Raw genomic sequence first — 23,705 nt, forward strand, 5'->3', positions numbered from 1 at the left:
TATTGCCATTCCTAATGTCTGATTTGTGTCCATTTATCCTTTTCCGTAGAGACTGTCCAGTTTGGCCGATGTACATAGCAGAGGGGCATTGCTGGCATATGATGGCATATATTACATTGGTGGATGTGCAGGTGAATGAACCAGTGATGGTGTGGCTGATCTGGTTAGGTCCTGTGATGGTGTCGCTGGTGTAGATATGTGGGCAGAGTTGGCATCGAGGTTTGTTGCATGGATTGGTTCCTGAGCTAGAGTTATTATGGTGTGGTGTGCAGTTACTGGTGAGAATATGTTTCAGGTTGGCAGGTTGTCTGTGGGCAAGGATTGGCCTGCCACCCAAGGCCTGTGAAAGTGTGGGATCATTGTCCAGGATGGGTTGTAGATCCTTGATGATGCGTTGGAGGGGTTTTAGCTGGGGGCTGTATGTGATGGCCAGTGGAGTCCTGTTGGTTTCTCTCTTGGGTTTGTCTTGCAGTAGGAGGCTTCTGGGTACACGTCTGGCTCTGTTGATCTGTTTCCTTATTTCCTCGTGCGGGTATTGTAGTTTTGAGAATGCTTGGTGGAGATTTTGTAGGTGTTGGTCTCTGTCTGAGGGGTCAGAGCAGATGCGGTTGTACCTCAGTGCTTGGCTGTAGACAATGGATCGTGTGATGTGCCCGGGATGGAAGCTGGAGGCATGAAGGTAGGCATAGCGGTCGGTGGGTTTTCGACATAGGGTGGTGTTAATGTGACCATCACTTATTTGCACCGTGGTGTCAAGAAAGTGGACCTCCCGTGTAGATTGGTCCAGGCTGAGGTTGATGGTTGGGTGGAAGCTGTTGAAATCATGGTGGAATTTTTCCAGAGTCTCCTTCCCATGGGTCCAGATGATGAAGATGTCATCAATGTAGCGTAGGTAGAGAAGGGGTGTGAGTGGACGAGAGCTGAGGAAGCGTTGTTCCAGGTCGGCCATGAAGATATTGGCATATTGTGGGGCCATGCGGGTGCCCATAGCAGTGCCACTGATCTGGAGATATATATTGTCATCAAATTTGAAATAGTTGTGTGTAAGTATAAAGGCACAGAGCTCAGCAGCCAGTTGCGCTGTGGCATCATCAGGGATAGTGTTCCTGACAGCTTGTATTCCATCTGTGTGTGGGATGTTTGTGTAGAGAGCCTCTACATCCATGGTGGCTAGGATGGTGTTTTCTGGGAGGTCACCAATGCATTGTAGTTTCCTCAGGAAATCAGTGGTGTCACGGAGATAGCTGGGAGTGCTGGTGGCATAGGGTCTGAGTAGAGAGTCCATATATCCAGACAGTCCTTCAGTGAGAGTGCCAATGCCCGAGATGATGGGGCGTCCAGGATTGCCGGGTTTGTGGATCTTGGGTAGTAGAGAGAATAACCCTGGTCGGGGCTCTAGGGGTATGTTGATTTCTTCTGGTGTTAGTGTAGGGAGTGTCCTGAGTAGATGCTGTAGTTTCTTAGTGTATTCCTCAGTGGGATCTGAGGGAAGTGGCCTGTAGAATTTGGTATTGGAGAGTTGTCTGGCTGCCTCCTTTTGATAGTCAGACCTGTTCATGATGACAACGGCACCTCCTTTATCAGCCTCTTTGATGATAATGTCAGGGTGGTTTCTGAGGCTGTGGATGGCATTGCGTTCTGCACGACTTAGGTTGTGAGGCAAGCGATGTTGTTGTTCCACGATTTCTGCCTGTGCACGCCGGCGGAAGCATTCAATGTATAGGTCCAGGCTGTCATTTCGACCCTCAGGAGGAGTCCATGTGGAGTTCTTTTTCTTGTGCTGTTGGTGGGAGGGCACCCGTGTATCAGTGCACTGTTCACTGGACACAAATCAGACATTAGGAATGGCAATATACAAAAACCTGTAGGAGAGCACTTCAACCTCCCTGGCCACACTATAGCAGACCTTGAGGTGGCCATCCTGCAGCAAAAAAACTTCAGGACCAGACTTCAAACAGAAACTGCTGAGCTTCAGTTCATCTGCAAATTTGACACCATCAGCTCAGGATTGAACAAAGACTGTGAATGGCTTGCCAATTACAGAACCAGTTTCTCCTCTCTTGGTTTTCACACCTCAACTGCTAGAACAGGGCCTCATCCTCCCTGATTGAACTGACCTCGTTATCTCTAGCTTGCTTGCTAGCACACATATATATACCTGCCCCTGGATATTTCCATCACATGCATCTGAGGAAGTGGGTACTCACCCACGAAAGCTCATGCTCCAAAACATCTGTTAGTCTATAAGGTGCCACAGGATTCTTTGCTGCTAACTATTCCAAAATTAGTTCACAGAAACTGTGAATTTGAAACCTACGTCCCCAAAACCAAGCAGGGACATGCCATGGTGGAGTCACAGAACCATTCATGTTTGGCCTGTCCACCTCTCTGTAGATTACATCAATCAGAATCTACTGCCTATGTAAAGCTGGAGGTGTGCTGGCTGCTCCGAGCTTCAGTCTGAAGATAACTTCCCACTAGCACATTCCTTTGAATAAAAGGTCTTATGAGTTATAATGGCTTGGAATAAAAGAGCTTTTCAGATCCAGTCTAGGTCAACTGTGACTAAAAAATACCATTTGATTGTTGTCCAATGATCTAGGCAAGTTGAGTCTGGTTGTCTCAGTTTCCTACTGGGCACATGGCCACATCACAAAAATTTTGGCACCAACTGGCACTGGTTTTGTAGTCTCAGCAGTGGCACTAAGGAAAGCATGATTGTAAGCATAGGGAATGAACTACTTTCTCCTTCACGGGAGAGGCCCCTTTAGGTCAGAGTTGACTCAGTGCTGAAGCAGTATGGAGAATTTTGCTTTGTTGTTGTTCTTGGGCTTCCCAAAAACCTTGCAATTCTCTACTCATGTGGCAAGAGGATTTCACACTCAGGGCCTGTCAATTCATGTAAAAAAAATTCACACTAAATGCATATAAAAGTTATGATGAAAATAGGCACAAACATGCCAGTTTGTGAATTATACTAGTGAACAGTTATCTTTCTAATTTTAGCCACACAGCTGCTGAAAATGAGGCTTTTTTGTTTGATAAGAGAGCTTGAACTGGCAGTTTTCAACATTTTTGGCTTTGAATACGTCACTTCAGTTACCACACAACAGTGTATCTTTATACAGAGAAGATAGGACACATGAGAATATTTGTACCGTAAAAGCAGCAAAGAGTCCTGTGGCACCTTATAGACTAACAGACGTTTTGGAGCATGAGCTTTCGTGGGTGAATACCCACTTCGTCAGATGCATCTGACGAAGTGGGTATTCACCCACGAAAGCTCATGCTCCAAAACGTCTGTTAGTCTATAAGGTGCCACAGGACTCTTTGCTGCTTTTACAGATCCAGACTAACACGGCTACCCAACCCCTCTGATACTTTGTACCGTAGACTTTCTGTACTAACCATCAAAATTTAAGATGAGGCATTTCTAAAGGTCAATCGACATTAAGGTTATATACTATTGCTTGTCGTAGTGGTATCTGGAGTTCTTTCCACCTTAAGATCAATAGCAATGACAAATTTTCTAGTGGACTTCATATTTGGCAGTATTACTTAGTTTTTATTGAGATGAAACTAAAGACAAAAAACATCATGTCTAAACTTCTATATAGACTTCTTTTGAAAGATTACAGTTTTTCATAAATTATTTTGTTATGTCTTCCAAAATCCACATACGATTTGCAATGCTGTATGATAAACTGTTCAAGATTCCAACTCAGTAACAGGGCATGCATATAACTTGGGCACATCTACACAAAGCATGTACATCGCAGCACGCTGTGGTGTACATCTACAGCATTCCTGCAGGCTGCACATTGACTGACTGCGTGGAGCCTGCTGCTATGCACTAAAAGTTCCCAGGGTCTTTTTTTTTTTTTTTTTTCCAAATTGTGCAGCAACAAAGTCCACAGAGTCAGCATGCAGCACACTAGAAAGCTATAAATTTACACCACAGCTCGTCACGCTATACGTGTTCATGTAGACAAGCTTGTAAGTCACAAATATTTACAATCTAAAATATATTTATATAATCTATACAATCTATATATATTTAGATAAACTATAAAATCAGTCTGATCACCACTACATTTCAAGGCTCAAATTCAGGACTCAAGGGCCATTTTCCCCTAACAGTTGACAAGACCACCACTTAAAAAACAGAACAAAAAAAAGGGAAGAACAATGCTCCTGTTTTAGGGGCCATTTGAGAGACAGAAGCCTGAACTGCAGATGTGGCAGGTAAGCATACGCATAATTTTTAAAGCTATATACACTTTTTTTAATCACATGAGATCCTGAACAAATTTTGGCCCTGCACAGAAAACACTCCAAAAACAGATGTACTTTTAAAATTTGCATTCTCCAGCTGTCCTTTTATGCAAACTGAAGTAAAGCAGCTCTTAAAGGAGGTCCCCAAATATAAACTAATGTATATACATGCATTCTCCATTATCACCAAGTAACTATGCAGCTTGTGATTGTAATAACAGAGCTTGATTTGTTTGGCTGATTTTTGTTCCTCCATGATACAGAGTTTGATATTAAAACTAAAAACATGCAGATCTCACAAGGAGGCTATTTGCTAACAAATTATACAGCAGTTCATGTAAGAACTTGGTAACTTTTTTTAAATAAATAGTCTCATAGTGCTTTAGGCCCCTATTTCCTAATGGATTGTAATTTTACAAATGGTAATGCTTTGTGTCCTTACCAAAAAGTTTTCCCTGGAGCTGAAAGCACTTTTTTTGGTCTTTAAAAACCTTAAGTACAGCTATCATGGTTTTTCTGTATAAAAGTTATTCTTATTTTATCATATTGCCTCCCTGCTCTTCAGGGCTATAAGTTCATGTCCCAGCTGGTGACCACAGTCAGTCCTTCATTGGTCTACGGGGAGTTATACTGTAATGTGTGTGCGCAACTGGTGAGAGAAAGAAAGGTAAGAGTAATGTTCCTAACTAAAGATACAACAGATCTTAAAAAGTGAAACGAGGAGTAGAATTCCATATGTATTAGGACACAACACAGTCTACTGATGCAGAAAATATTAACATGATAGAAACAAGTACTCATTAGCTTTCTGCAAAGCCCAGTGCTAAAACAACGAGTGGAAAAGATGGAGCAACAAATATTTAACTCTTGGTTTTAATCAACAGCCAATAAAACCTGTTACCTTATATCGTATCTGTTCCACATCATAGATTTTCTTCTCAGAGACCATTTTAGGGGCAAAGAACTTTGCAAGTTTGGCCAGGTAAACTCCATTTCTTAACCCTTCTTCCAATTCAGTAGTGGGTGGCAGTTCTTCAGCCAAACAGACCTCCATCCATCTACAAAGAATTACATATTTCTGTTGGTTGCAATTTTAACATGGTACAGTATATTAGAACTGTGATCCCATTATGTGCTCGCACACTTAGTTACAACCATAACCACCACCAACCACCACTACCAAACAACAACTCCACATCCCTTAGGTGTTAGTAAAAGCACCGACGCATGCACAGAGCAACAGAAGAAGAGCTCCCCATGTGCTCATTAGACGGTAGATCAAAACTACTACAAAAGGAGTCACGACAGTTTTTGCATCAGGGATACTTTGGTAATGGAGTCAGTTTCTGAACTATGCCTTCTGACTCAGAAGAAGATACTTTAAATGTTGTACCAATGGGTCTCAGTGCACTTAAATGTCTGACATTACTCAAGATCTGAGGATACATTGAAAAGAGATTAGTCCCATTCAGACTTGTTTCTAAAATAGAAACAGGAGTGCACAAGTCATTAAGACCCCAATTCAGGAATGCACTTAAGCACATAGTTAAATCTCATGACCTTCAATGGGACGTAAGCAAGTGATTAAGTGCTGTTCTGAATAGGGATGCTTTCCTGAATCAGAGTCTAACAGCACAAAAATAAGGAGTTTGGGAAAAATCAAGATAATTCACATCCACTATCACCACGAAACAGTTATGCAGCTTTTATCCTCCACCTACTATAGTACTGCGGTTCTTTATTAATGTTAATGAAATATTTGGTACCACTCATTACAGTAAAGCCATTATTGACTAAACAGCAAGTATTTTCTTGCTGTTTCCACTCAAGTTATAACATTATGCCTGACAAATACACACAGACACACCCACACAGCCAGCCATGTAAATGTCATGTTCCCAAAGAACCTCAACTGTAGTGGCTAAATAGTTCAGTGGTAAACAGTGTGAAAGTCCTTCCTCTAAAGGAGATGATAATATTAAATTAGTAGGCTTGGAAGGATTTGATTTTTTAATCCATAAATGTTTATCTGTCAGTTTCACCACTTATGCAAACTGACAAATACTTCCATTGATAAAAATAAAAGTTTACAGATAGACTAAGTAAGAAAATCATGTGCAACATCATCCTGGTATGTATTAGGAAACAATCAACTTGAGAGGAACAAGCAGTTTTAGACCACTGAGATCACAGGCAGACCATACTGTTAGAAATACTATAAAACAAAGCAGAATAACTCATGATAAATTTTATACATTTCATGAAGGCTTTTGACAGCATACCCAGGCAGTCTCTGGAAAATTATAGCACTCAATGGACCACCACCAAAAACAATTAAAGTAATCAAGGATGTATAGGATAATGCTGAATGCGCAGTCAAACTGACAGTATCAGCTAATGGTTTGCAGTGACAACTAGAGTAAGGCAAGGATGTATTATGTCCCCACTATTGTTTTGCACTATCATGAGGAAAGTAACCGCAGAAGGCAATCAGGGAATTTTATGGACAAATGAAGCACAATTGGATGGCCTCGTTTTTGTTGTTGATATTGTCTGTTTAGTCAAACTTGGAGGTTCTCAAACTGTGGTCAGTGGACCACCTGTGGTCTGCGAGCTCCATTCAGATGGTCCATGGATAGTTCTCTCTAAGGTGCACGCATAGGGGGCCACACACGAGAGAATTAAGGGCCACTCACCTAAATAGCAGAGCTGCACAGGTGTGGCTCCACTAATTAGGTGCCTGGCCCCTGTAAGGTGAGGTGGCAGCCTTGGGGGAATAGGAGGTAGATGGGAGGGGGCAGTGGGGTGAGAAGAGGGGGTGGGGGGGATTTGAGACATGCAGGGCTGCGGCAGCCAGAGAAAGAGGTGACTTTCCCACAATTCCAGGGCTGCAGCTGCTGGAGAGAGACCCCCTTCCTTCCCAGCCCCAGCTTGAGGTCTGCCACTGCAGGGAGAGATAGCACGTCCATTGCATTAGAAAGGCAAGCCCACTGATATTACAATATGAATCGTGTGCTTTTATTTACAGAATAAAAAAAATTAAGGTTTTTTTTTTTAAATATAGCTCCTTAATCGAAAGCGCTTTACAATAGTTAGCTAATGGTACAAACAACATTTGGATAGATCACTAAGTGGTCCGTCAAGCCCCTCAGCAATTTTCAAGTGGTCCGCAAAAAAGGAGAACCACTGATCTAAACTTACTGTTTAATGGAAGACAAGATGGCTTTTGGCAGACAGCAGAACAAGTGGGTTTGTTCATCAACAAGGGGGAAGACAAACTATATTGCTATCAATGTCCCAAAAGTAACCATTAGAGTGGATGAAGAAACACTAGAAATAGTAAGTCATTTCTAGAGAAGTGATAAGTGCAAGGCTGGTGATGCCATGATAGATGTCAAACAACTAATATCAAAAGCAGCAAGCAACTTTCATAAACCTGAAAAGATTTCAAAACTGGCATTGACACAAAAACCTTTTAAAAAAATTATTAGCAGTTTATGGAGCAGAGTCATTGAAATAGATGAAAGAAATTGAGAAGATCAACTCATTCCAAAGTAATGCCTGAGGAAGCTCTTACCAGTCCGCTGGAAAGAACTTCTTGCAATATTAGAAATTCAAAAAGGAGAGCAAACCAACCTACAGAAAATATGGAAAGAGAACAATGGACCTATTTTAAGCCACATTTTAAAAGACGTCACCAAAATGACTTCTGTGGCAAGTTATAATACGGACAGCACTTGGAAAGGGAAAAAGAGGAAGACCAAGAGAAACATTATGTAGAACACACAAAGCAGCCAAATCTCTTAACATGACATGCAGAAGCCTGAACAGATCAGTAGAAGACCAGAATAAATGGTGGAAACTGGTGAACGCCTTATGCAACTGAGGATGGGAGAAGATAAAGAAAAGAAAAATGATGCTAGAGTTTAAGAATATTTACTTTGTATATTTTGGTGTGATATTTGATAATTTGTGTTTTAAGTTATGAAGCTTTCACCCAATCTCAATGTCTACTGCTATTAAATAGTTATCTGACACCCCCTCAATTTCCTGTGAAAATGTAAAAAATGAATAATAGAAAATCTGAGAAACAAAAACATGGATATTATCAAAAGTATATAAAAATCAATTTTTGCCCTAATCAGTTATTGCTCTACACTTAGTTTATATTAAATCTAAAATGTTAGAAGAAAAGACGGTTACTCACCTTTGTAACTGTTATTCTTCGAGATGTGTTGCTCATATCCATTCCAATTAGGTGTGCGTGCACCGCGTGCACGTTCGTCGGAGACTTTTTACCCTAGCAAAACTCGGTGGGCCAGCAGGTCGCCCCCTGGAGTGGCGCCGGTATGGCGCCTGATATATACCCCTGCTGGCCCGTCCGTTCCTCAGTTCCTTCTTGCCGGTTACTCCGACAGTGGGGAAGGAGGGCGGGTGTGGAATGGATATGAGCAACACATCTCGAAGAACAGTTACAAAGATAACTAACTGTCTTTTCTTCGAGTGCTTGCTCATATCCATTCCAATTAGGTGATTCCCAAGCCTTACCCAGGCGGTGGGGTCGGAGCGAGACGTTGCGGAATGTAAAACTGCTGCGCCGAAGGCGGCATCGTCTCTAGCCTGCTGGACCAGTGCATACTGTGATGCAAAGGTGTGTACAGCAGACCAGCTGGCCGCGCGGCAGATTTCCTGTATGAGGACATGTGCCAAAAACGCGGCAGATGAAGCTTGAGCCCGGGTAGAATGGGCGGTAAGAGGACCCGTCGGAACATGGGCCAAGTCGTAACATGCCCGAATGCAGGATGTCACCCAGGATGCGATACGCTGGGAGGAGATTGCCATGCCCTTCATGCGTTCCGCCACTGCCACAAACAATTGAGGTGAACGGCGGAAGGGTTTGGTCCTCTCAATGTAGAAAGCGAGCGCCCTTCGGACATCTAAAGAATGGAGCTGTTGCTCCCGCCTGGAGGAATGCAGCTTTGGGCAAAAGACTGGCAGGAAGATGTCCTGGTTAACATGAAAGGCGGAGACGACCTTAGGGAGGAACGCCGGGTGTGGTCGCAGCTGTACCTTGTCCTTATGGAATACAGTATATGGAGGGTCCACAGACAGTGCCCGAAGCTCCAAGACTCGTCTAGCCGAGGTGATAGCGACTAGGAAGGCCACTTTCCAGGACAGGTACAGCAGCGAGCAGGTGGCTAAAGGTTCGAAGGGGGGCGCCATGAGCCTGGTTAAGACAAGGTTCAGGTCCCAAGTTGGGGTAGGCCGTTTGACCTGAGGGTATAGTCGCTCCAAGCCCTTGATGAATCTTGACACCATAGGGTGGGAAAAAACTGACTTGCCAGCCTCGCCTGGATGGAAGGTGGATATAGCCGCGAGATGTACCCGTAGAGAGGGGATCGCCAATCCCTGCTGCTTGAGAGACCACACGTAGTCCAGAATAGTGGGGACTACTACGGAATGTGGAGAATGGCCGTGCTGGTTGCACCAGTGGCAGAAGCGCTTCCATTTCGCGAGGTAGGTTGAACGCGTGGAAGGCTTCCTGCTGCCCAGCAACACTTGTTGTACTCCTGTGGAACAGCGCAACTCTGACTGGCTTAACCAGCCAGGTGCCATGCAGTCAGATAGAGGGACTGTAGGTCTGGATGGCGCATCCTGCCGAAGTCTTGCGTGATCAGATCTGGCCAAAGAGGCAGGGGAATTGGGTCTGCCAGGGACAGGTCGAGCAGCATGGTGTACCAGGGCTGCCGCGGCCAAGCCGGAGCGATCAGGATGAGGCGGGCTCTGTCTCTCCGGATCTTGATCAGGACTCGGTGGACGAGAGGAAAGAGTGGAAAGGCGTAACAAAGACGTCCCGTCCACGGGATCAGGAACGCGTCCAACAGGGAGCCCGGGGAGCGACCCTGTAGATAGCAGAACACCTGGCATTTCCTGTTCGATCTGGAGGTGAACAGGTCTATTCGGGGAAACCCCCACCTCCAGAAAATCGAATAAAGGACGTCCGGATGGATGGACCATTCGTGGGATAGAAAGGATCTGCTCAGGTGATCCGCGAGGGTGTTCGTACTCCCGGGAGAAAGGAGGCCACCAGATGTATAGAGTGGGTTATACAAAAGTCCCACAGGCGTATTGCTTCCTGACACAGCGGGGAGGACCGAGTCCCGCCCCGCTTGTTGATGTAACACATGGCCGTTGTGTTGTCTGTGAACACCAACACAACAGCCGTGTAAATGGCGTTGAAACGTTTGGCATGCCAATTGGACTGCCCGCAGCTCGCGCACATTGATGTGGAGCGTTAGCTCCCTTGGCGACCAGAGACCCTGTGTGCGCAGGGTCCCCAGGTGGGCACCCCAGCCCAGTGATGACGCGTCCGTTGTCAAGGACACAGAGGGCTGGGGGGTGTGAAATGGTAGGCCCGCACACACTTGGGAGGACGTGGTCCACCAGCCGAGGGAGCCTAGAACATTCGGTGGAATCGTTATGATTGTGACTATGGCGTCCCTGCCTGGCCGATAGACCGACGCGAGCCAGGTCTGCAGCGGGCGCATGCGCAGTCTTGCATGCCTCGTGACGAAGGTGCATGCCGCCATGTGCCCCAGGAGAGCGAGGCAAGTTCGAGCAGAAGTGATCGGAAAGGCTTGTAGACCTTTGACCAGGGAAACTAAGGCTTGGATCCGGTGCAGGGGTAAACTGGCTGTCGCAAGGTTGGAGTCCAGCATTGCCCCAATGAACTCTATCCTCTGTGTAGGCACCAGAGTGGACTTGTCTGGGTTGATGGTCAAGCCTAGATTCACAAACAGCTCCCTGATGATGGCGACGTGGCCGATCACCTGCGCCTCCGAAGTGCCTCGGATAAGCCAGTCGTCGAGGTAAGGGAAGACGTGAATACGACGATGGCGCAGGGAAGCAGCGACGACTGCCATACATTTGGTGAATACCCGAGGGGCCGAGGAGAGACCAAAGGGGAGGACAGTAAATTGGTAGTGATCCTGGTTTACCACAAAGCACAGATACCTCCTGTGTGGAGGAAAAATTGCAATGTGGAAGTATGCATCCTTCATGTCGAGAGCGGCGTACCAGTCTCCGGGATCCAGGGAAGGAATGATGGTTCCTAAGGATACCATGCGGAACTTGAACTTTTTGATGAATTTGTTCAGTCCTCGCAGGTCCAGGATGGGTCGGAGGCCCCCTTTTGACTTGGGGATTAAGAAATACCGGGAATAAAACCCCTTGCCCCTTAACTCCTCCGGCACCTCCTCTATAGCTCTGATGAATAGGAGCTTGCGAACCTCCTGGATGATAAGTTGCTCGTGAGAGGGGTCCCTGAAGAGGGATGAGGAGGGAGGGGGGTGGAGAAATAAACTGAAGACAGTATCCAAACTCCACCGTGCGCATGACCCAACGATCCGAGGTCAGTTGGGACCACGCCGGCAGGAAGGGGTGGAGGCGGTTGAGAAAATGAAGAGGATCCAGGGAGGGGATTGGTATACTGCTCTCAGGCGCACCCTCAAAAGTTTGCTTTGGGTCCCTGCGGACCCAGAATTGTTACCCCCTTGAGGACCCGACTGACGCCTGCGGTTCGGGCAGCCTCGTCTCCGGGTAAGATCCTGTCTGGGTCGAGGCGGGGGGTAAGGGCGCTGAGGTTGTGGGAGAAATGGCCGTCTCTGAGTCTGGGGTGTGTGCATTCCCAGTGAACGCATGATAACCCGGTTATCCTTCAGACTCTGTAATCTGGGATCTGTTTTCTCAGAGAAAAGACCCTGCCCGTCGAATGGCAGGTCTTGGATAGTATACTGCAACTCGGGCGGTAGTCTGGAAGCCTGAAGCCACGATATTCGACGCATGGCTACACCAGATGCCAGCGTTCTGGCTGCCGAATCTGCGGCATCTAAGGACGCTTGCAGTGTGGTCCTGGTGACCCTCTTCCCCTCTTCCAGGAGAGCTGAAAATTCCTGGCGTGAGTCCTGGGGAACTAATTCAGTGAACTTGCTGACAGCCTCCCAGGTGTTGTAGCTGTATTGGCTCAAGAGGACCTGCTGGTTCGCCACACGGAGCTGAAGGCCTCCTGCAGAGTAAATCTTGCGGCCCAGCAAGTCCATGCGCCTGGCTTTTCTGGATTTTGGCGCAGGAGCTTGCTGGCCGTGGCGCTCCCGCTCGTTGACTGATTGTACCACCAACAAGCAGAGGGCGGGGTGTATGTAGAGGTACTCATACCCCTTGGATGGCACCATATATTTTCTTTCCACTCCGCGGGCTGTGGGTGGGATGGAGGCCGGAGACTGCTATATGGTGTCCGCCTTTGCTTGGATGGATTTGATGAAGGGGAGGGCCATCCTGGTCGGTGCTTCTGCAGAAAGTATGCTGACCACCAGGTCCTCCACTTCAGGAACTTCCTCTACAGGAAGGTTTATATTTTGGGCAACGCGCCGCAGAAGGTCCTGATGTGCCCAGAGATCAATCGGCGGGGGCCCCGATGATGATGTGCCCGCTACCGCCTCATCCAGGGAAGAGGAAGAAGATAACCCAGGGAGGAGTGGTTCTTCTATGGAAGCCTCGTCCTGAGGGACCTCCTTCTCTGGGACATCCTGCTGTGCCAGGGGATGCGCAGGGTCTTCCTCCGTACCCGAGGGGGGAGGCCGGCTGACTGTGGCCTCTGGTGCACAGTGCTCCGAATGGCTGGAGCGTGCTGGGCCCAATGGCTCGCCCTGGGCTTGGCTAGGGAGGTGGAGAACAGCTAGCCGTGCTCCACAGTTCCAACGACCGACACGGGCGGTAAGAAGGAACTGAGGAGCGGGCAGGCCAGCAGGGGTATATATCAGGCACCATACCGGCGCCACTCCAGGGGGGCAACCTGCCGGCCCACCGAGTGTTGCTAGGGTAAAAAGTCTCCGACGAACATGCACGCGGCGCAGGCACACCTAATCGGATTGGATATGAGCAAGCACTCGAAGAAGAATGAAAACTTCATGAAGTTTTCAAACTAATCTTTTAGCTAATTTCTACTAGAATAATTAAAATATACAAGTTACGGTTGACATGTAGTACCCCTCAGAACATTTATACTGAAAGACTAAAAAGAACAACTTAGCACAGAGTCTTGAAAGTCAGTACTCAGATTAGACCAGAGGTTCTCAAAACAGTGTTCCATACAGCACTGTTGTCTGCAGCAAGCTGGCCGGCCCTGTGATCCTGGGTTCCCTGTTAAGTCACATTAAAATGAGCTACAGACACATTCAGTACTTTCTCCAATATTATTTTTCCACCTAAGCAATTCCTGTTGCCATAGGGATGTTAACATGGTTACAGATGGGAGGAGAGGATACTTTAGACATTGGTTTGTCTCACTTTCTGATCACTAAGGCAGTCAGAGACCAGTTCACACATACTGTACAACAGCCTGTCCACCAGAGGTTTATATGTTCAGAAAACTAAGGTTGGAATCTAAAATTCAAAAACAATCAGCCAATTTCTCACCCCAGAATGGAAAAAGCACACTTCGTCATTATGTCTTAGGTTAGAAAGACTCATGAGATGATGACGTATTCTGTTGCATTTTGATTCATTACAGGATAGATGAAAGTGGTTTCACTGAGACAAAGACTATCCAAACAGTTCTTCAGGAAACAACCAGCAATAGATCTTGGACAGTATCAGACAAAACCATACGGAACCAGTGTCATTAAGAAGCACTGCAGCCTGCAGTGCCGAAACTGAGTGGAAAGTATGGTCTCACTGACATGTTTCCCCATTCCACCCAATATATTTAAACTGTATGGATACATGCCAAGGTTTTTTGAGTTATCACTTTTTAATGACCATAGAAAAATATACATGCAAGAGCAAAGTGTCATACTATTTGCCTTCTCCAAAGCACGAGAAGACAAATAAGAAAAGCTACATTTGCCTCAGAGTTAGTGTGAATACAGACTCTGCTGAGGCCAATTACTTCCATGGATCATTTTTGCTATTCCTGACTTATGGCTTCTAAAATACTTGTATAAGCAGCAGCTAGAGCTGGACAACTGATGAATTGGAATTAACCAAAGGTCAAATTTGAACTTTTACTCTAGTCAGTCAGCACTCAGGAAGTGACTAGTCCAAAACATAGCATGCTTCCTCAGCAGTATGAAAGAATTCGATTTTCATCAGTAAATGTCAGTCCACCATTTTACCATGCACCACAAACAAAACAAAAAAGTGTTTCCATAGACAATCAGTTTACAGTCAGGAAAAGAAAAATGCTACTTGAGAACTTGGAGTTTGATTTAAGGATAATTATTTTGTATATTCTGACATGTGACGTGGACAATTGGTATTTTAACAGTTATAAGGCTTTAACTTTTTGAATCTCAGTATCTACATAGTCATTAAATAATTATTGTCTAACCCCCTACATTCGATTTCCTGTGAAACTGGAAATTAAAATCAATAAAAATAAAAAATGCTTAAGAACAAACATTGATATCTGTCAAAATTATAGAACAAAAATTGAATTCTGCAAAGTCTAAATATGAGTTACTATGAGTTCATCAAATGTATCCCCTGTTCCTTATACTGAGTCCCTATAGAATATCACATCAAGTTCTAGGACTCAATCCTTCTCTTCAAGTCATTTAATGATCGGGACCCAGGATACCTAAAAGGTCAACTTGGATTTTTAACACAAGGACCACATGTGACAACTCCCCTCCTCAGGCACAACAGAACTGCCTATTCAAAGTTAACAACGGTTATTTGTGCGCACAGCAGGGCTTTCTTGGGGGAGTGGCTCAAAACTGGAAAAACTCTTACAGGATTCAAGAATTGGCAGAAACCTCACCACTTTCCATTCCAAGGGCAAGATGCACTTTTAGCTTCCCTTCATTAATACATCAGGTTGAAAATGGCATGGAAGAGAAAAAAGCTCACTTGAGTAGGTTGCAATACACATTGCTTAATGCACTAGCGGAAGGGACTCTGCTATGGGTGCAGCATGAGAATTTGAATAGAATATTAAAGACTGCACCACCCAAGCCAGATTAAAGAATTTTGGGACCCTGGGCACTATGGAAATTGGGAACCTAACACCTCCCATAAACTTAGAGCATGTGACAGCAGTAATAGAGGGCCACAAAATCCACTAAAACCCTTTGGAGGGCCAAAGGCCTTTCTATTCTCTCCACCCCAAAGTGGCTACATACTCATCCATGGGGTAACAACAAACAGCGCCAGCTCTCAAGATGGTTAGTCAGCAGCAGTAGCCCAAGCATGCTTGCTTCTAAGGAAGCAGCTCCTGGGGCAGCTATGCAACGCCATCCCCTACCGGAGCAATAGAACACACACGCAGCAGCAGCATACCTTTTATGGCCAGCCGTAGATCCACACAAAGAATGCAGGAGTAACACAGTGGGGGAAGCAAACATTTCCCCTGCGCACCTTCCAGCATGTGGGCTGATCTGATGGGCTGGTGCGGTCCCCAAGCCACGAGCTGCCCATTCCTTTTCTTTTCTTTCAGTGGTTGAGGGACCCACCCTGAGAGCTGTGCAAGTACACATTGGTTAACTGGGTCTGGAGCCACTTCTATAGAAATATAAAGCCAGCCCTTGAGTAGGAATAGGTAATTATTGATATTCTTCATGAAGACTCTACTCTTCTGACTTAGAGGTAATAGCAGCCACGGGTAATGGGGCTAGAAGTTATTAATGGATAGAGAGTGGGTAAGCCTGGACATCCCAAGACTTGCTAAACCAGGGACATCAGGAAAGTAGTGTTTAACTCCTTCCCTCTCCCCACATGCTCTTCCCATTCCTTACTTAGTTCTCACTGTTCAACAAGGACCAAATATTTTTGGCTCTCATCTACTGCCCTATGTAGTGAGATGAGACCCCACAGTGATCTGGGAGCCACCCTGTTGTTTCTGGGGAGTCCCTCTAGCAATGATAATGGGGCAGAAAGGAGCACCAGGAAGAGCACGAGAGGAAAGGGGCTGAGGATAAATGGAAAAGATCTTTAGAACAAAGAGTAGCAGGGCAACAGAGGGAACATACACTGAGAAAGATAACATTTGAATACTAAACAAAATTGTCATTGTAATCTGGCAGGCAGCAAAAAAGTGTGCAAGGTGTCTCAGATCAATAAAATGGGCATGGCAGTTGCTCAGAAGAACTTACAATATCAGTGAAAAGAAGGAAATTGGTGGGGAAGGGAGGGAGAAGAAAAAGGTCATGGGATCAATAGGGAAAAGGATACAAATATGACTGCATGTGTCCTGGCATTTCTTATTTTAAAGTATTTGTAAAATGGAAAAAAGTAGCAAAAGGAGAGAACCAGGGGCCAGGACTCAGCTGGTTTAAAGCGGTCACAGCTCCATCACGGAGTTTCAACAATAGTTGCAGCTGATGATCTGTGCCAGTTTCAAGGTGGATGCCAAGAGTTTTTTTTTTTTTGTTCAACCACATAGGCAGAAATACATATATAATATCTAGACATATTTAGAGTCTTATCTGTAGCTAGTACTGCCACAGAAATGTCAGCCTGGCATTTTATAGTATCTTAACATGTTCTCAATTTGTCTGAAAGCAAAAAGCATGAACTGATATGCATGCAAGAGTTTGTGGTCCATCTAGGTACCTATATCTCTGCTCATCAACATTAGTACCTTGTCTGATACCTATGTAAATAATTGTAACATTTCTCAACAAAATACATTCAGTACATTCAAATACAATAATTTCACAGATTTAGTTACAGGGAAATTATGTGATATAACAGAAGGAAATACCAGATATATCGTTTTTAAGATGTTTCTCCCCAAAGCCAAAGACTAATATACAATGGCCTTTTCATGTCATCTCAGTAAGTTTCCTGAGGACACAAGTGCCCTACACTTTACTACTTTAGTATTCTTTACCCATTGCTGTAAACTGAACAGACCTCTGGCTATTTGCTTCCAGATGTCAGTCTCTCTTGCAATCCTAGAGACCATTAAGGCTTATTGGATGCTTGCTTCTACACCAAATCCAAGGACCTGAAAATCCTGCTTTGAGGCCATGTGCTTATTCAACCACTATCTTTTCCTCTCTCCTTTGTTATGGTCTTCCAAATAAAGTTAGATGCATAAACGTCTTTAAAATAATGGTAGTGTTAAAGACCAAGTATGCATAATCAGGGCACTTGGGAAAGAACATGTTATGGGTCAGACCCATCAAAGCGATACTGCCCATGTACATAGTAGCACATTTGTAGCCTTGTCAGAGTGCAGTGAGCTGCATGGTAGGAAACTCTAATGTTCAGAGTCCAGCCTTGCATTCTTATTCCCCATATGATCATTCCAAAGCGGCTGCTTATCCTGTCCTTTATGTAGCTACTAGAGCGCATAGTTGTATGCGCATCTGATTGTCATTAAATGCAAGAGAGTTGTAGTATATAGAGATGAGATACACATTTGACAGTGCCAATTTTTGTAGACAACTTTGAAGTTTTAAAGGTAATTTTATTCTTGCAGTCGAGAAATCAAGGTTGTCTTGGTGGAGAGCTCCCAAAATGTTTTTCTTGAGCACTCAATGGTGAACATACATTTTTATTTTTGGAGGCTAACTACTGCATGAGTTACAGACACAAAAAGGCTAAGTGAGGACAGATTATAATGGAACATTGGACAGGACAAAAAAGCAGTTTTTCTTCAAACACAAAAACAGCAGAATACACTTCTGGCTATCAACAAACATCATGAAGTGTTTGCCAATTTGGGCAGTCAGCAAGTCCAGAATTTCTGCACATGGGTTTCAGAACACATTTTCCTTATTTCTGCTATACCGCATCATAATCCAGTCTAACATTGTGGCTTTAACAGATCTGAAACTATTGCTAGTATAGGTTCCGTGGATATGGGAAAAGTGGTGGACATGATATACCTTGACTTTGGCAAAGCTTTTGATATGGTCTCCCATGGTATTCTTGCCAGCAAGTAAATAATTATGGATTGGAGGGACAGACGGACTATAAGGTGGATAGAAAGCTGGCTAGAACATCTGGCTCAAATGAGTAGTGATCAATGGCTCTATGTCTAGTTGGCATCTAGTCTGGTATCAAGTGGAGTGCCCCGGGGTCAGTCCTGGGGCTGGTTTTGTTCAACATCTTCACTAACGAACTGGATGACTGGATTGATTGCACCCTCAGCAAGTTCACTTGATGACACTACACTGGGTGGAGAGGTAGATACACTGGACAGTAGGGATAGGGTCCAAAGCGACCTTGACAAATTGGAGGATTGGGCCAAAAGAAATTGGATGAGGTTCAAACAAGGTCAAGTGCAGAGTCCTGCACTTAGGCTGGAAGAATCCCATGTATTGCTACAGGCTGGCGATCAACTGGCTAAGCGGTAGTGCTGCAGAAAAGGACTTGGGGATTACAGTGGATGAGAAGCTAGATATGAGTCAGTGTGCCCTTGCTGCCAAAAAGGCTAATGGCATACTGGGTTGTATTAGGAGGACTACTGCCAGGAGATGGAGGGAAGTGATTATTCTCCTCTATGTGGCACAGGTGAGGCCACATCTGGAGTACTGCATCCAGTTTTGGGCTCCCTACTACAGAAAAGTAGTGGACAAATTGGAGAGAGTTCCCAGAGGAGGGCAACGAAAATTATTAGGGGGCTAGGGCACATGACTGATGAGGAGAGGTGGAGGGAACAGGGGTTATTTAGTCTGCAGAAGAGAAGAGTGAGGGGGGATTTGATAGCAGCTTTCAACTACCTGAAGGGGGGGGGGTTCCAAAGGAGATAGAGCTAGGCTGTTCAGTGGTGGCAGATGACAGAACAAGGAGCAATGATCTCAAATTGTAGTGGGGGAGGTCTAGGTTGGATATTAGGAAAAATTATTTCACTAGGAGGGTGGTGAAGCACTGGAATGGGTAAATTAGGGAGGTGGTGGAATCTCGATCCTCAGAGGTTTTTAAGGCCCAGTGTGGTCCTGCTTTGAGCAGGAAGCTGGACTAGATGACCTCCTAATGTCTCTTCCAACCCTAATCTTCTATGAAAGGCAGAGTCAGTCAAACATCCTGTATTGCACTGTATTTGTATGTCTCTGACTACAGCAAGAGAAACACAGCCCAAACAGAGATTGGCTTGGAGCCCCTATACCTTTTCTTAAAAATCAGGGCTTAATTTGTGACAAAGCTTGCCAGGGCTGAGCCCTGGCACCTCTAGGCTTGGCGGTTTATAGTCTGAGGGCCTCTGGGGTTGCCACGTCAGTTAAAGTAAAAAATTGCTTGAGCCACAGCACTTTTCATTACAAATTAAGCACTGCCTAAAATCAAGGGTACAATACACAGTATGGTCCAACAAGAGTCAATGAATGAAATTTAAAGCTAGACAAATTCAGTCCAGAAATAAGGCATACATTTTCAACAGCGAGGAACAATTTACCAAGGGTTATGGTGGCAATTTTAAAATTATGATTGGATGTTTTTCTAGAATATTTGCTCTAGTTCAAAATGGAATAACTCAGGGAAGTTCTCTGGCATAGGTTATGCAGGAAGTTGGACTAAATGATCACTGTGGACTCTTCTGGTCTTAGAATCTATGGTCATCCTAGTTCCAAATCTGAAATAAGTGACCACAGTAAGGACATCTAGCAAAAAGGAGAAGGGAGTTTGAAGGCAGGATTCTCAACTCCTGTATGTCAAGTAAAGCGGCTGGCATAGCAGAAGAGGCTCTACAAGCTCCAACACCGGCAAGGGCTGGTATAAGGGGTGTGCCATAGCAGGAGGCACAGTATCTCACCCTGCAAGCGTATGTCTAGCCATCATTAAGGTAACCATCAGCTATAGCTCAAGAGATTAAACAAACAAAATGGTACATAGAAAGCTTATTTCTCTGGCAAGATCAGAGTTCAAGGATGTTTTGCTTCCAGACAGTCGATGACATTAACATCTAACACATAGGAAGAGCTGTTATCTTTACACTACCTGAGGGAATCAGTGATTCCATCAGCTGTAACAGGAAACAATCTTAAGGGCTTGAACTCAGAGCTTGGTAGGTAAGGGGGATGGGGGGGTTTCAGTTCTCGCAAGTTAGAAATATACTCTTAAAATAAGTCTAGATATATTCAATTAATACAGCTTAATACTGATTTAAATGAAATCATTTTGGTTCATCTTTAAAATCTGCTGAGGCGTGGCACTGAAATTATTCCTTCTTGAATATCTAAACCAGGTGTGGAAAAGATGAACTAGGTTTTTATTAACCTTGTATGTTGGACTTTGATAGAATCAAGCGTATCTGATTTAAAAAAAAAGGAATGTAATCATATATTTCCCATACAATATATGTTTTAATAAACAGAAAGCTATCCTTGGAATACAAAAGTTACTTTATGTTCTGCATACTACAGTACTTATCTTAGAGACAGAAGAATTTGCCTTTTTAGATACACTACCTAATCCTCAAGAGGAAAGACTCCAAAAATGTAGCTGATACAAAGCCGCTGACAGACAGCCAGGACTGAGTGCTGAGCTTCTATCTACAGTACAATGCTTTTTATTCTTGGCACCATAAATCAGAAGACATCAAAAAGTTAGTGAATTCCTGCCATTGCAACAGTGATTACTTCTATGCCAGACCTTAAGTGCCACACAGCAAAAGATTCCAGTTTCTAGGTTTTACTGTGCAATATAGAACTAACGTGAGAGGTCATGCTTACACATGGAAAAGGCATTTTTTTTTAAGAAAGTCATAATAGACAAGAGGAGAGTTGGTGGAGTAACTAGAAGTATTAAGCCATGACCATAAACTTAACAGATTATGAAAACATACTGTTCTTAATTTGTGTATAACTGCATTTTAATTGTTACATCTAGTGGTCAGCACAGGGCACCAAGACAAATGCTGGATGCAAGCTCAAAGCAATAAAGATGTTTGTGGCAAATATTAAATATTGCAACATTATCTGAACTGCTTTGTACTTTAAAAACGAAATGTATTTTGAGTTATTTTTTAATATGTGTAATCAAGACCATAAATATTTTCATGTGTTTTAGTAGGCAGCTTCAATGAAGCATGAAGATTAGTAGCTAAATAAATACTGAGTTGTTACTTAGAAGAGTTACTAAAATATAAAAGATTAATTACCACCCCTGTTCCTTTTTAGAATGTTCATAGCTGACCGCCATCATCTTTTTGGTCTGTTTTCTGATGAGGCCAGCACACATACTGTGATGAACTGAAATGTGTCTGACCTTGAGATAAAACTTAGTGATCTCACTCTAAAATCAAGGATGAAAAGAGTCCCTCGCTATTTTATTTGGAGTTCACAGTCTACTTAAAAATCCTCCTCTTAGAAGACAAACAGTAGCAGAGGTTAGCATGCAAAGCTATTTTGTTGTTTTCCCCTTTTAAAATGCATATGGATTTCCACAGATGTGTCAACTATACACAGACTGGGTATTCAGTTTGGACTCCAATCAGTTGCATATCTGGCAACTGAATGTTGTTCTATTAATAAGGAGAAGAGGAAGGAGGTGACTAAAACAGGGTATGCAGATGACACTTCACCTCTTCATTATACCTATCCTCCCACTATTCCAGAAACACAACCAAAAGTACCTAACCCTTCAGAATTTAATTCCTATAGCATCCCCATATTGGCTAGTGCATGTTTATTTTAAATAATCTGAAGACATGGCTTTAGGACAAGGGCACAACTGTGCTGCATTTTCAGCATTACCGAATCTATCAGAACTCCTTAACTCCAGTTCTTCAACACAGGACACAGAATAGGGCCTTAAGCAAGGCACAGTTGAAATTTCATGCCTAGGCAGTGGAGCAGAGAATGCTATGACTTATTACACTCCCAAAAATCTTGTTTTAATACAGGGCAAGTTTAGATCTTTAATCTCTACAACACCTATCTGAGTGTTCCTAAGAAAAATTATAATACTTATAATTTTCCTCTTGCTGAAGTATCCTAACTTGTACTAGTAAGAATGCTTTGCATTTCAACCTTGATACAATAGTTTAAAACTATATTTAAGGAATCTATTAGTAGTGCATATACACACATTGTGCACATGAAAGCACTGACTATTATGGGCTGTATTCTCCATTACCTGACATCTTGTTTAGCCAATATTAGCATAACAGTATGGTTCTCTTGAGATAGCATTTTTTATGCACTGTGTTCACCTTGCACAGGTATAAGGTGACTAGATAAGATGCAAGACAATGGAGAATTAGGTCCTGTGTGCAGTATATTAAAAGTAAGTGACAACTTATATACATTATATTTTCATGCAAGGCTTTTGCTGCCACATCTACAAATTGAATCTTGAGGATACTGTTACAAAATCCAAGTTCACAAGGTGGCAGCACAGAAACTATTTGCTATTTTAATCTGTTTTATCCCACTGTGCTTCTATGTGGGTTAATTAGTGATTAGAGTTCAGAATGTAAACTGCCACTCAGAATACTGTTCTAAAGTTTAGGATGGCCCATCCAGGCCTGTGTTTGCGATCTCAGTCAGCAAGTCATCTGATGAAGCCAAGCCTTGTTTACTCAGCATTTCTAATGGCTAAAAGGTACAGAGCCTTCTAGCATCTGCAGTCACCATTCCAGTTTATAGCAATATGCACTTGCACATGTCACTGCACTCGGACATCATTATCCAATCTCTATAATTAAACAAGTATTTTCATGCAACTCTTGTAAAAGGTTTCATTTTGCTACCTTTTTAGATATGCAGTGACATTAAAATTTAGTGTTTCATATCACACCCATCAAATTCAGCAACAGTTCTCAAAGATAATATATTGAACAGAGTTCAACACTAACAAACCATGAGTTTGCATCATCATGAGGAAGGCCCCTTTTACTTTCCTGTTCATGGCTTGACTCCAAGCAGCCAAGGGCTGCGAAGAAATGCTGGCAAGGCAGCAAAGACCATGGGGAGGAAGCAAAGAAAGAAGGGAGGGGGAATGGAGTAGAGTTCGCAGTGCAGTAGTAGATAAAGAAACCACAATGAGTAGCTCCAGAGGAAGCCTTATCTAGTTCTTCCAAGCTGCAAGAATGGCAGTCAGCAGGCCAGCTGATGGAGTTAGGAGTATCAATGAAATTATGTTAAGATGCCATAACAACATTTTGGGAGGGGAGTTAGGCAACTTATTTTCAAAATCTTAAAAATCCGGGGTGGTTTCTTGGGGGAAACTTGGGAAATTGTTGTAATTTCTTGTTTGTATTACTGTAGTGAGTAAGAGCCCTCATTAAGGACCAGAACCCCACTGTGCTAAGCACTTATAGAAACAACAACGAAGACGGTTCCCATGTCAAGCAACTGAGAATCAAAAGTATAAGACAGTAGATGGATACAGACAGGGGACAACGAAAACAGAGAGACAGCATTGGTCAGCATGATAGGCAGTGGTATCAGCACACCACCAACCTAACTGGTGTCAAGTTCTTT

At 43.8% G+C, this 23,705-nt stretch overlaps 1 protein-coding gene across 2 annotated transcripts in view; it reads right to left on the reverse strand.

Annotated features, from left to right (window-relative positions):
• The window catches only part of IQGAP2 (IQ motif containing GTPase activating protein 2), a 251,320-nt gene that overhangs the window by 117,467 nt on the left and 110,148 nt on the right, over window positions 1-23,705 (reverse strand). For both annotated transcript variants that reach the window (XM_050944558.1, XM_050944559.1), the window contains exon 3: window positions 5,177-5,333. In XM_050944558.1, the coding sequence (XP_050800515.1) occupies window positions 5,177-5,333 (157 nt within the window). The remainder of the gene's footprint in view (window positions 1-5,176; window positions 5,334-23,705) is intronic.

This window comes from Gopherus flavomarginatus, chromosome 3 (assembly GCF_025201925.1).
Source record: "Gopherus flavomarginatus isolate rGopFla2 chromosome 3, rGopFla2.mat.asm, whole genome shotgun sequence".
NCBI lineage: Eukaryota > Metazoa > Chordata > Testudines > Testudinidae > Gopherus > Gopherus flavomarginatus.